At 42.3% G+C, this 13,941-nt stretch overlaps 1 protein-coding gene across 3 annotated transcripts in view; it reads right to left on the bottom strand.

Moving 5' to 3' along the window:
* Positions 1 to 383: 383 nt before the first annotated feature.
* Positions 384 to 13,941, bottom strand: part of LOC135507583 (FHF complex subunit HOOK-interacting protein 1A-like) — a 35,342-nt gene continuing 21,784 nt past the window's right edge. For all 3 annotated transcript variants that reach the window (XM_064927112.1, XM_064927114.1, XM_064927113.1), the window contains 6 exons: positions 10,863 to 10,942; positions 10,284 to 10,486; positions 7,941 to 9,017; positions 7,406 to 7,584; positions 4,131 to 4,251; positions 384 to 3,355 (listed from right to left, as the gene is read on the bottom strand). In XM_064927112.1, the coding sequence (XP_064783184.1) occupies positions 3,153 to 3,355; positions 4,131 to 4,251; positions 7,406 to 7,584; positions 7,941 to 9,017; positions 10,284 to 10,486; positions 10,863 to 10,942 (1,863 nt within the window). In that variant the 3' untranslated portion in view covers positions 384 to 3,152. The remainder of the gene's footprint in view (positions 3,356 to 4,130; positions 4,252 to 7,405; positions 7,585 to 7,940; positions 9,018 to 10,283; positions 10,487 to 10,862; positions 10,943 to 13,941) is intronic.

Genomic DNA, 13,941 nt, shown 5'->3' with positions numbered 1-13,941 from the left:
GTGCCTGTGAAGAAGACCTAGTTTTGAACAGAAGTCACTGGATGAATGGCTGTCAGAAGCCCTGTTTATACCTGCTGTTAACATTCATCCTGATCTTGTCCGTGTACATTTCGATCTGATCACAATGCGTTTTTTTAATCGTCCAAAAATGTGGCCATAAATCAGAATTGGACAAGATCAGGACAAAGGCTGCATGTTAGAACCAGGTATGAACAGGGATAGTTTACTAAACGAGGCCAGTGGAGTCCACTGAACAAACCATTGAAAACACAACCACTTCTGGGCGAGGTGAAGCTAAAATATAAATTTGGGTAGAGAAGCTGTCAAGTCAAAACACATGACATATTTATCTGTTCTTCAATAAAAAAAAGTATTATAAAGACTACACTAATAGATGTCTTTATTAAAATAATCATTTCTTGGAACCTCTGACTAATGACAGAAGAATACACACGAGTAACCTGACAAGGTCATCGCTGACATCTAAAATGGATGCTAATAGTTGTAGAAAGGGAGAAACTAGACTACTTCTCTTTGGAATTAAACCTCTATGCAACTGAAGAGAACTGTGCCTCTAAATGTGGTTAAAATAAATGTGCTCCACACAACATTCTACTACAAGAGAATATGGAGTACATCACCAAATTTAGCAATGGCAACAAATGATGCATTCCATAACTGTCTATCGGTCCAATTTGTGGACTAGTTCGAGCAGACAGTGGTATATTTTTGACTTTGCAGCTGCATCCACGTTCATTAGGATGCACCATAGGAAAAGGTTTTGCAACAGAAAACAAAAAAAGAGCATTTCTAAATGGATAAGCTCACCTTTATGCCTACTGAACATGACCATGCTTAGCCCAGAGTAGACACTGTAAACAACAGGAGGAAATTCATTCAAAATTCAGGCACCAATTTTTAGGTAGTTCTTCCCTAACATATCGATTTAATAGGGACAGGCATTGTAACAAAATGTCTCCTTGGTTGAAATCAAAACCTTAAATAAAAAAGTCCATTAAAATCAAGGCTATTTATTTGTTGCTAATGGTAGACCATGTCTTAGTCTGGAATTCAAACTTCAAATGGAGCATATCAGCTTGGATTTCAGGCTACCCTCGTCTTCCTGTGAGAGTTGGCCAACACTCAATGCTAAAATGAATGTGCCAAATCATCAATGAACAAACCAACAGTGATGTATTCCAATCTTCCCAACTTGACTCATAAAAACATGCATTCCCTATACAGCAACGAGAAAACAGAACAACTCAAGTTACAACTTCTGTGAAAAAATATGGCAATAGAACCTCTCTACAAAACAGTTCTATTATTGTGACATTAAGTACATTATGTATTAAATACCAACCCCATCAGGAAACAAAACGTAATAAAGTACTCTCATACCTCAAATATCAATAATGATTTGCATAGTGTGCTGCTTCTTTGATTATTTTTCCCAATTATATACAAAAAGTACTACAATAAGGCTAAGACATTGAGGGCTTCCCAAACGGCACCCATTACCCCATATAGTGCACTACTCTTGATTTATATGGTCAAAAGTAGTGCACTACATAGGAAATAAGGTGCTGTTTTGGATGCGGACATTTAGTGCATCACCCTGATATGGAAAGCTCCTTTTAGAGAGATATCATTATAAATAACGTGCATTCAGTGGACAGGACCTGGTGCACCATGGGAAAATGGAGTTAGCCGCAGCATTGAGAATTAACGTCAGAAGAACCCAGTGTCCTGAAGTACACCACTAAATTAAAAAAAAAAAACTTCTAGATTGAATATCTAATGTGCATTGAAAACTTAACATAACTGAAATATGTCTATTGAACAAAGAAAGTCTTTGATTTAAGGTATTTAGCGACACAAACTTGTTTTGTACAGTGAGCCTGATAGTTTAACTTACTAGGCGCCTCTCCTTCAGTCAAGAGTTTTGAATAACAACGACCACCAAATACATAACATTAGAAAATGCCATGGTCTACACCAACTCATAAAGTATGTATGAGATGAATGGGACTCCCACTAGCATCCCACTTCTGACACCAACACGCTAACCAGTAGTTTAGTGGTGCTGCTAGGGTACTTGTTACTGGTACCCCGTGTTAACAGCCAAGTTCGTGTTACTCATTGTGGATTTATTACTTTTCCACCATTTCTCTATTTTCTTTCTCTCTGCATTGTTGGGAAGGGCCCGTAAGTAAGCACTTCACTGCTAGTCTACACCTGTTGTTTACAAAGCAGGTGACAAATAACATTTGATTAGTGATGAATACTCCGCAGGGAGAGATCCTGAATATTAGGCTCCTGATTATTTCCAGTACAGCATGCAACCCCAGGGTGACAACACGGCACCAACAGAGATTTCAGTAAGGCCACGTATAAGTCCCCATTGTATGGTGGCCATCACTACAAGACAACTAGAGCTGGTCACTGGAGAGGCTGTTGCTACCAGGGCAGTACACTGACATTTAAGAATGCAATATTGTAAGTCTAAAATCCTAAAGGGACAGATTATGTGTCCTTTGTGTATCATTAACTTCCCATTGTTCCATTCAGCCTGTTCCATTCTATTCAGTCTTTGGTCGATTAGCCCCACGTTTCCATTTCAGCATTCTTATTGGTTGGTGCAGGGGTTCCAGCAAAGGCTTGAAGTAGGTCAGTACTTTCCAGTCATTATAAATCACATGACCTGCTCCTTGGATGTGACATAGGCCTATGCATACAACTCTCTGAGGGCAGAACCATATACACGAGTCTGTCTGAGGGTATCAATGGCAAATGCATCAAATGGGTGAGAGATTCCTGTAAGTTATGTGTTACTGTACATCAGTACCCGACGTTTTTATATTTTGGTTTGGAAAAATATATTAGCCTCAAATATATATATAACCCAATTTAAAAACTACCCCAGGGAGAGAGATAAAAGATGAGTGAATCAATCCAAGAGGTATAGTGTTCTTCATCAAGTAGTGTTGGAAAACATGAAAAACGTTTAAAAACGTTTAAAAGTGACCCGAGTGGACACAACAGGTCAGGGACAGACACTCACTCCTTCTCTGTGAGACAATGTTACCATAACATCATTAAAACATTATAATAAAATGTTATTATAACATTATTGCAATGTTATTATATCGTTACTCCTCCATAGGGACGTGCGATAGTATTGAGTGCTCCTGCGCAATGGCCGCCAGTTCTTTGAGGAACTCTGTGAAGAGGACGGTAGCGAAGACCTCGGTCCTGGCCAGGGAAATGGTCTTGGGCTGGGGAGGAGGAGAGCTCTTCATCATCCTTCCTGCCTCCAGGGGGGAACATTCTCGGCTGTCTCCGCTGTTTGTATCTGTGGAGGGTAAGTAAATAGAGATGAAAAATAAAACATTAGTAATAGTAGCATTCAACTGCAGTTGGACATTGTAGCAAGCTCATGTTAGTCCACTTGAAAGAAGAAATTCTCCCTTTTATATCAGTCTCATTTTCCTTTTTAAATCTCATGCAATCTCATACCAATACATTCCTTGCTCAGAGAGAAGCTCGCAGATAAAATGGTGGGGAGAAACCATTGGGAATGCAGTATACTAGAGAAGTATGAGAAGAAGAACGTCAGAAGGTTGTTGTTTCTCCATTGCTGATATGCTTCATGACCAAGCTGAATATATTCTCCAAGTCCTCAAGGAGGAACCAAACACAACACAAACTAAGCACAGATACAGTTTTAATCTTTCAGTGGTGCTTCATTGCATTGCAGCGATAAGAAACAACGTTATTGCTTGGCTCATTACTGGTCTTATGATCTAGGATATTGCCTCAAATCCTCTGGAAGGTTTGCCTGTATCCATTCTAATCTCAATGACCTGGCTATTGGCTACAAAAGAGACCTAAATGACATTCTAATGATGCTCATAGTATAGCTGACAATAAAGCTCAGAATTCAACAACGTCTATTCAAACAAAACATTTATACTACCAGTAAGTAACAGTACACAGTTATACGGTTGTTATAAACACTATGTATCCTGGCAGGGAAGCCCTTACGTTAGCTTCAGAACATCTTTACTAACATGGAACCAGATATGTAGGACAGAGAATTATGGGTACTGTAGTCAATCAAGTCTCACCTTGACCCTTGAGTGAACTCTCCCTGGCCAGGAGGCAGTGCTGGGCGGAGGTGATCAGCTCTGGGAAGTCCTTCTTGGTTGAGACCTGCTGCTCTATCTGGTTCTTAAGGGATGCTAGTACCTGATATGGAAACACATATATAGTAACATTAGTAGAACATCAGACAGGAAATACAGTGCCTTCAGAAAGTATTCACACTCCTAGACATTTTCCAAATATTGTTGTGTTACAAAGAGGGACTAAATATGGATTTAATTGCAATTTTTGTCAATGATCTACACCAAATACTCTAATGTCAAAGTGGAAGAAAAATTCTAACATTTACTAAAACATTTATGAAAAATAAAACACTAATACATCTTGATTAGATAAGTATTCACCCACTGAGACAATACGTGTTAGAATCCCTTTGGCAGTGATTACAGTTGTGAGTCTTTCTGGGTAAGTCTCTAAGAACTTTGCACAGCTGAATTGTATTTGCCCATTATTATTAAAAATATTATTCAAGCTCTGTCAAGTTGGTTGTTGATCATTGCTGGAAAGCCATTTTCAAGTCTTGCCATAGATTTTCAAACCGATTTAAGTAAAAACGGTAACTCGGCCATTCAGGAACATTCAATGTCGTCTTAGTAAGCAACGGCAGTATAAATTTGGCCTTGTGTTTTATGTTATTGTCCTGATGAAAGGTGAATTAGTCTCCCAGTGTCTGTTGGAAAGAAGACTGAATTAGGACTTTGCCTGTGCTTAGCTGTATTCAGTTTCTTTTTATCCTAAAAAGCTCCTTGTCCTTGCTGATGACAAGCATTCCCATAACATGATGCAGCAAACAATGTTCAAAAATAGGAAGGGTGGTACTCAGTCATGTGTTGAATTTGTCCCAAACAAAGCTTTGTATTCAGGGCAAAAAGTTCCTTTCTTTGCCTCATGTTTTACAGTATTACGTAATTAAGTGTCTTGTTGCAAACAGAATGCATGTTTAGGAATATTTTTATTCTATACAGGCTGCCTTATTTTTACTCTGTCATTTAGGTTAGTATTGTGGAGTAACTACAATGTTGTTGATCTATTCTCAGCTCTCTCATTATACAACCATTAAACTTTGTAACCATTTTAAAATCATCATTGGCCTCATGGCGAAATCCCTGAGCAGTTTCCTTCCTCACCGGCATGAGTTAGGAAGGACGTCTGTATCTTTGTAATGACTGGGTGTATTGACACACCATCCAAAGCCTAATTAATAACAGCACAATGCTCAAAGTGATATTCAGCATTTGCTTTTTTTTAAATTTGATCTACCAATCAATGCCCTTCTTTGCGAGGCATTGAACGCCTCCCTGGTCTTTGAATCTGTGCTTGAAATGTATTACTCGATTGAGAGACCTTACAAATAATTGTATGTTTGGGGTAGTCATTCTGAAAACCCTTTAACCACTATTATTGGACACAGAATGAGTACATTCAATTTGTGATTTGTTAAGCACATTTTTACTCCTGAAATTAGACTTGCCATAACAAAGGGGTTGAATACTTAGACTCAATACATTTCAGCATTTCCTTTTTTATTAATTTCAAAAATGTTCTACTAACAAAATTCCACTTTGATATTATGGGGTATTTTGTGTAGATCAGTGACACAAAATCTAAATTAAATCCATTTTAAATTCAGGCTGTAACACATCAGAATGTAGAAAAAGTCAAGGGGTGTGAATACTTTCTGAAGGCACTGTAAGCTGCCAGAGCGCAGAAAGTACAGGATAAATATTGTATCAAAGCTACAATGAGGTAGTCTCATTTGGCTATCCTGATCTCGCGAGCTTACATTGAAACAAGATGGTGGATCAATGAGATCACCATGCTGAATTGTTTTGTTTTTTTGCACACAAACATTGTATTGTTCTACTGAGAAAAATGAATGCAATCATTGCATTTCCACAGCGCAAGACGCCTTATCAAAGAAAGTGTACATTTGTTTTGACTGAATTAAGCCAACAGGCTTTGCGTACTTGATGCCAAGAGTATTGCAATACACACTATCAGGTGTAAAACAGGTAGCTTTTGCATAAAAGCATATTACACGATTGAAAACAAAAACAGAGGCATAAACCAGACAAAACAAGGACATTAAGCAAGACAAGACACACTGATGATGAGAGAACCAAACCGTATTCATCTCCATGACAAACAATCCACCTCTTTTAATCTGGACCCTAATGACAATGAAGTACCCAGTGTTTGTACGTCAACAACTCGCCATCCCCTTTCATCCCCATCCAAACATTCCTTTTAATGCGAGCTTTCAAACGGCCCCATTCCATTTTGATTTACTTGTTTACACATCCTCTATTCAATTATGCATGAATCAGCCAGCGGAAAAAAAAAAAACTGTGTTAAAGTCTCACTAGACTTGTTTCACAGCCATTTTGAACTCTGTTTTCATTGCCACGTTAAGTGTACGCCGCTCATAAGTTACTTCCCAAATGGCACCCTATCCCCTATTTAGTGCACTACTTTTACCCAGGGTCCATAAGGCTCTTTTTAAAAGTAGTGCACCATATAGGGAATAAGGTTCTATTTAGGACAAACCCATAGTATTCATAATCTCCTCTCTAATTAATACTATTCATAACGGATCCCTCCTCTCGAACTTCTAACAGGTTTTCTGGTTGTTTCATGAGTCTCCAGAGGTTTAAACAGCTTAGAGCGGTGAGAGAGAAAAGCAAACAGTTTTTTGGGGAGATGTTTTTACACCTCTAATGCTTACTAAATGGAGCAGAGTGAAATGTTTACTATGAGAGTTGTCTCTGTTTTGAGTAGGCGTGCATTGCAGTGTCTATGAGGAGTATCTTAACAGTAGGACTCTGTCCATATCTGCCTCAAAGTCATTGAGAGAACAAAGGATACAGACAGACAGACTGAAAGTCTCTACATAGATGGACAGAGACTGAAAGTCTATACATAGCGATAGATGGACAGACAGACTGACATAATTTTTATTTGTATTTATTTTCTTACCTTTATTTAACTCGGCAAGTCAGTTAAGAACAAATTCTTATTTTCAATGACGGCCTAGGAACAGTGGGTTAACTGCTTGTTCAGGGGCAGAACGACAGATTTGTACCTTGTCAGCTCGGGGGTTTGAACTTGCAACCTTCCGGTTACTCGTCCAACCACTAGGCTACCCTGCCGCCCCCAATTAATGGAATCTAGGAGCGGGAGTGGACACTGGGCTGGTGACAGTCACACGCACAGTCGTGCACACACACACTATCTGTACCTGATAGAGTGAGCGCACGCTGGGCTGGAACACCATGTTGGTGTTGAGGAGGAAGGATTGCAGCAGGGGCTGGGGGTAGGCAGCCAGCTGGGCCAGTATACCAGTCAGCAGGAGGTTGACATGGAGAGAGTTATCCAGCATGTTCTCCAGACGTGACAACAGCACACTGACAAATGGCCCTACAGGAAGAGAGAAAGAGAGTCTTCACTCAGATTGTCAAACCTGGTTAAAAATCAAGAACAAGCCTTAAAGTAACAAGCCTTAAAGTAAGGCAGATAATACTTCAATCTACACTGGAAGAGAGAGAGACTTTACTCAGACTGAAGTTTTATCTGTCTTACTTCAATTTAACCAGGTTTGACAGTCTGAGTAAAGCCTCTCGCTCTCTCGCTATGAGTCAAATGCATTGTAAGATAACCATGTTGTGATTCTTCAGCAAATTCTAGACACGTGTTAGAGAGCTGACCTTCAAACCTGGTGAAGGTATTGTACAAAAGTTAAGGCTTTTATTTCTGAGAGTGTTGTTTTATCTTACCTGTAAAAGGCACTGAATGGCTCCTAGTGCTCCCACTGCGGAGCTTGGTTCCAAACAGGGATGAGTGCGGCTTCTCCAGCTCTGGCGTATCCATAGAGAAGGAGCTGAAGTCCACCTCGTCCTCCTCCATGGGGGTGACAACAGGATTCCGGAACTCTTTGTCCACCGTTTTCACAGGGCTGCTCCCCCCAGTCCCGGCCTCGTCGCTGCCCAGCGTACGAATCAGCTCCTCGTACTGACCCATGAGGTCGTCCCCCACCTCAGCCGAGGGGCTCTGGAGGTTGGAGTTGTGGTCCGCAACATGAGCTTTGACCTCCTTTGACCCCTTTGTGACCTCCGAGCTGTTGACCTCCATGTTGGTGGGATGGAGTGGAAGACTCAGGCCATTGCTGAGGGGGACCTCATCCTTCTCCTGTAGACTGGATTCTTTGAAATGGTCCTCCTCAAGGTTAAATTCTGAGTCTATTTCAGATTCCTCCGATTCCGGTAGTGTCTCCCGGCTGGGTCTGCGGCGATCCACAGTATCGCGGGTGTCCTTCTTTGCCACAAGGTTGTAGACCATGACATCATCCTGGAAGTCTGACTCCTCGATGTAGGAACCCTTAACCAGCATGATGGCAGTCCTTCTCATCTCCTGGATGTGTTTGGGCGGCTCGGCTGCAGGCAGCTGTGGAGGTCTACTACTCTCAGCAGTAGCAGCCTCGGGGGGCACCACCGGACCGGCATCATAACTATCGTCCCACTCCAGCTCTAGTTGATTAGTAGGGGCTGGGTCTGTGGTCTGGGGCGGGCAGGGGGGACGAGGCCGTGGATGTGGATGTGACCTCTTGGGGTTGACCGTCTGGGCTTGGCGTCCCCTGGCCCCAGCCTCCTCCAGGGCACTGGGTTGGTACTCCTCTGGAGGGGGGTCCTCTCCATCGTAGGGGGCTGACCACACCTGGCAGGCCCGGGTGCAGCTGCTGATGCCCAGGCGGGCGTTGTAAAGGTAGTGCAGGTAGTTGACGTCCAGGTAGATCTCAGAGCCGATGACGCAGGAGTAGCACGAGCCATCCTCCTCCAAAAAAGTCTCCTCGGTCTCTGAAAAACAGACAAAGACAGGGAGCACTACAAGTCAGTAATGTATCTAACAGTGATAGCCAGAGAGATACAGACACACAGAGACAGAGACAGAGAGACAGGAAATAGAACAAGTCAGTGTGATGAATAATATAACTAATCCTGGCTGACACACTGCGCTGCATGCGCACTGCATTCACGATGAATTCACGCACAGCAGAACTAATGACATTGACAATTAACCACAGGAGGCTAAACTGATTTAATTGATATTTCATGAGTTGATAAAAACACTTTCTAATAAGGCCTCTTATGTTATTAATCTGACAACATGAGACTTCATGTAAAGATCATACAGAACCATTACTGATGGATGTTTGAATGACTCTTAATAAGGAATAGTAAATGGTAGAACACGTAGTAGAACACATTCTATTGAGAATGCATTATTTAATATATATGAAGAACCACACAGACAAAGTGTTTGAACTGTCTAGATATCCATGATACAGCCCATCACCTTGGAAAGTTAACATTTTATATATATATTATGCATTATTCATAATATATATATATATATATATATATATATATATATATATATATATATATATATATATATATATATATATATATATATATATATATATATATATATATATATATATATATATATATATATATATATATATATATATATATATATATATATATATATAAAAAACTTTCCAAGGTAAACACTTGGTCTGTGTGGTTTGTGTTTCGTTGGTTTTTGGCAAAAACCACCTCCACTAATTAGGTCAAAGCGCTCACCATCAACAATGTTATGACTAGTCGCAACTTAGTAAAGGAACTTTTTGTGTTAGAGATTTTGGCTCAGCGTAGAGCTCATTGAAGCTGCGATTGTGAATACAGAAGAGAGGGAAGTGTGAATCAGATTAGGCTCAAATGTGATCTTAATTCGTTTCGTCTACTCAGACTAAGCTGCAGCACATGGCCTAAAATCCCAAACACAAATATTCAGGCCACTTGAAACAAAGGAAACTAGATTGGGCTTCATTATTATAGGTTGAGAGATAGAAATGGTTAGAATCCTTCAGAAGTAACAGTTTATTCCCTAAGAACCATTGAGGCATTCAAAAGATCACCTTCAAATAGAAAGCAACTGGTTAAATAGGGGTTAATTCCACCTTACTTTTGTATGTGGCACGTTACACCGTCTTGTCCTAGTGATAGGCATATATAAAGTACAGAACCAGCTAAACATCTCCAGTGAACCTATCTTACCCATGGTGCCAATGTTAGGACTGTTGTCTGTACCCTTTGACCAGAGGATGGAGTCCAGCTGTCTGAGAGGTGGGGGGCTGTGTTCGGGGGAGCAGCAGGAGGGTGTGAGCGCCAGGATCTTAGCGGCCGACACAGAGTAGAAGTCTCTCTCCTTCACCACACGTCTCTGGCTCAGCATCATGTGATTACAGGGGATCAGGTACCTGGAGAACCAGAGGAGGGGGGGTAGATCCTGTTAGGGAGCCCCAGCAGGGGGAACTGAGACTGGGGTTAGGAGGAGGACGGGGGGGTTATGGTTGTACCAAGAAATGGAGATGGGTCGGTGTTTGGGTGTTAAGGAGAAAAAGCGGAGTACGGGCTCATCACATGGTAAACCAATCAGCTGTACCATGATTTACAGTAAGACAATGAGGCTTAGCTGAGAGGAGAAACTGAATTTGTAAGTGTGTGTGTGTGTGTGTGTGTGTGTGTGTGTGTGTACACCTCAACAAGGAATACAGAGAAAGACATCATACACCCCAAATGTTCCATATAATATCATCATGAACATAGAACATGGAACAGGCCCCACCCACTCACCTCAAGATGAGCTGCAGCATCACATCCTCACAGTACAGTCCAATGAGAGTCTGGAACAGCGCCAGAGACACAGTACCCAGCTGGAAAAAAAACAAGAAGATAAATGATGAAACAAAGGCCTCAGAGGACCGGAATACATCACAGGGCTGGATTAACATGTAAGGGATTACCAGGGCTGAATTTCAAAATGTCTGCCTGTGGCACCTGGCATCATACCTGTTTGGACAGCCTGAAGTCACAGCTTTTGATTATACTTGTTTTGTAAGTATCCCTGATGCAACTTCACTTAGTTGGCATGTAACCAGCTAATAGTGTCCCTAGGTCCTTAATGAGTTATGTTTTAGGCATGGTGTATGTCTTGATTAGGTTGGATTGTGTGGAAACAGGTGTATGCCTATCTGTCTGAGTAGCTGACAGCTGAATAATGATAAATGTATGGAAATGTCTGTCCATTTGAGGGTTTGGAATGGGGCGACTCACCAACAGTGAGTCGACCTGGCCAAGGCTTTCGACTCTGTCAATCACCGCATTCTTATCAGCAGACTCAACAGCCTTGGTGTCTCAAATGACTGCCTCGCCTGGTTCACCAACTACTTCTCAGATCGAGTTCAGTGTGTCAAATCGGAGGGCCTGTTGTCCGTACCTCTGACAGTCTCTATGGGGGTGCCACAGGGTTCAATTCTCAGGCCGACTCTTTTCTCTGAATATATCAATGATGTCGCTCTTGCTGTGGGTGATTCCCTGATTCACCTCTACGCAGACGACACCACTCTGTATACATCTGACCCTTCTTTGGACACTGCTCCAAAATGAGCTTCAATGCCATACAACACTCCTTCCGTGGCCTCCAACTGCTCTTAAACGCAAGTAAAACTAAATGCATGCTTTTCAACCGATCGCTGCCCGCCTGCCCGACTAGCATCACCACTCTGGACGGTTCTGACTTAAGAATATGTGGACAACTATAAATACCTAGGTGTCTGGCTAGACTGTAAACTCTACTTCCAGACTACTATTAAACATCTCCAATCTAGAATCGGCTTCCTATTTCGCAACAAAGCCTCCTTCACTCACGCTGCCAAACATACGCTCGTAAAACTATCCTATCGATCCTTGACTTCGGCGATGTCATTTACAAAATAGCCTCCAACACTCTACTCGGCAAACTGGATGCAGTCTATCACAGTGCCATCCGTTTTGTCACCCAAGCCCCATATACCACCCACCACTGCGACCTGTATGCTCTCATCGGCTGGCCCTCGCTTCATATTCATCGCCTGACCCACTGACTCCGGGTCATCTATAAATCTTTGCTATGCAAAGCCCCGCCTTATCTCAGCTCAGTGGTCACCATAACAACACCCACCGTAGCACGCGCTCCAGCAGGTATATCTCACTGGTCATCCCCAAAGCAAACACCTTTGGCCGCCTTTCCTTCCAGTTCTCTGCTGCCAATGACTGAAACGAATTGCAAAAATCACTGAAGCTGGAGACCTATATAGCCCTCACTAACTTTAAGCATCAGCTAGCTGAGCAGCTTACCGATCGCTGCAGCTGTACATAGCCCATCTGTAAATAGCCCATCCAATCTACCTACCTCATTCCCATAATGTTTTTATTTACTTTTTTACTCTTTTGCACACCAGCATTTCTACTTGCACATCATCATCTGCACATCTATCACTCTAGTGTTAATTTGCTAAATTGTAATTACTTTGCTACTATGGCCTATTTATTGCCTTACCTCCCGTTTGCACACACTATATATGCCGTTTGCACACACTGTATATAGACTTTTTGTGTTGTGTTATTGACTGTATGTTTGTTTATTCCATGCGTAACTCTGTGTTGTCCTTATCAAAACCATCAATGTTAAATGGGCTGCAGGTATCAGAAGTGTTGTTTTCTACCCTGTAGAGTACAAATCAGCCCAGGAGCGTTTTTCACAGTTGAGTAGTCCTGTGAAGAGAGCACTTGAACGTTTCAATTGACAAGCCTCTGTTTGATGTTAATGAATGAAGCCTTTCCAGCAATTCCCCCTGTTTGAACTATACATTACATTTCCTAATATTTACTTGCCTTGTATCATCAGTCCAACGACTAATTAGATAGTTATTGTGCATTGCCATGGCAATAATCAGCTGTCTTTGATACTGACATTTTAAATATTTGTTTAAATTATTAGGAAACGGCCTCTGGGGAAACTCTCTCCAAAACAAGTCTCAGTTATTTTAAACATGACTCACACAGCATAGCAGCAAGATTCACAGACATAAATGAGATCCTTCAGAAAGTTGTCAGGTTGAGGAGGCCTGGCTATCTACTAAGTGTTACTAGGAGACTCTAGGTTGAAATATGCACGGCACTCAATATGTTTTGCCACTGCATGTGTGCTGCGGTTGTGTGTATTTGTGAGTGCTGGCACGAAGGATCCCGGATCTGAAAAGGGAAGTTGACACGTGCTGAGCAGGTGCCTCAGCCTGCAGACTCCCTCCCGTACCTGGTGTGTTGATGCAGCTGACCAGCGTGTCCAGGATGTGGACGTTACCTGGAAGGGTGTGTTGATGCGGCTGACCAGCGTGTCCAGGATGTGGACGTTACCTGGAAGGGTGTGTGGATGTGGCTGACCAGTGTCCAGGATGTGGACGTTACCTGGAAGGGTGTGTGGATGTGGCTGACCAGTGTCCAGGATGTGGACGTTACCTGGAAGGGTGTGTGGATGTGGCTGACCAGAGTGTCCAGGATGTGGACGTTACCTGGAAGGGTGTGTGGATGTGGCTGACCAGAGTGTCCAGGATGTGGACGTTACCTGGAAGGGTGTGTTGATGCGGCTGACCAGCGTGTCCAGGATGTGGACGTTACCTGGAAGGATGTGTGGATGTGGCTGACCAGAGTGTCCAGGATGTGGACGTTACCTGGAAGGGTGTGTGGATGTGGCTGACCAGTGTCCAGGATGTGGACGTTACCTGGAAGGGTGTGTTGATGCGGCTGACCAGTGTGTCCAGGATGTGGACGTTACCTGGAAGGATGTGTGGATGTGGCTGACCAGCGTGTCCAGGATGTGGACGTTACCTGGAAG

The sequence above is a fragment of the Oncorhynchus masou genome, chromosome 21, assembly GCF_036934945.1.
Source record: "Oncorhynchus masou masou isolate Uvic2021 chromosome 21, UVic_Omas_1.1, whole genome shotgun sequence".
In the NCBI taxonomy this organism is placed as follows: domain Eukaryota; kingdom Metazoa; phylum Chordata; class Actinopteri; order Salmoniformes; family Salmonidae; genus Oncorhynchus; species Oncorhynchus masou.
The sequence above is the reverse complement of the archived record's forward strand: the minus strand, read 5'-3'. Positions and strand labels throughout refer to the sequence as shown.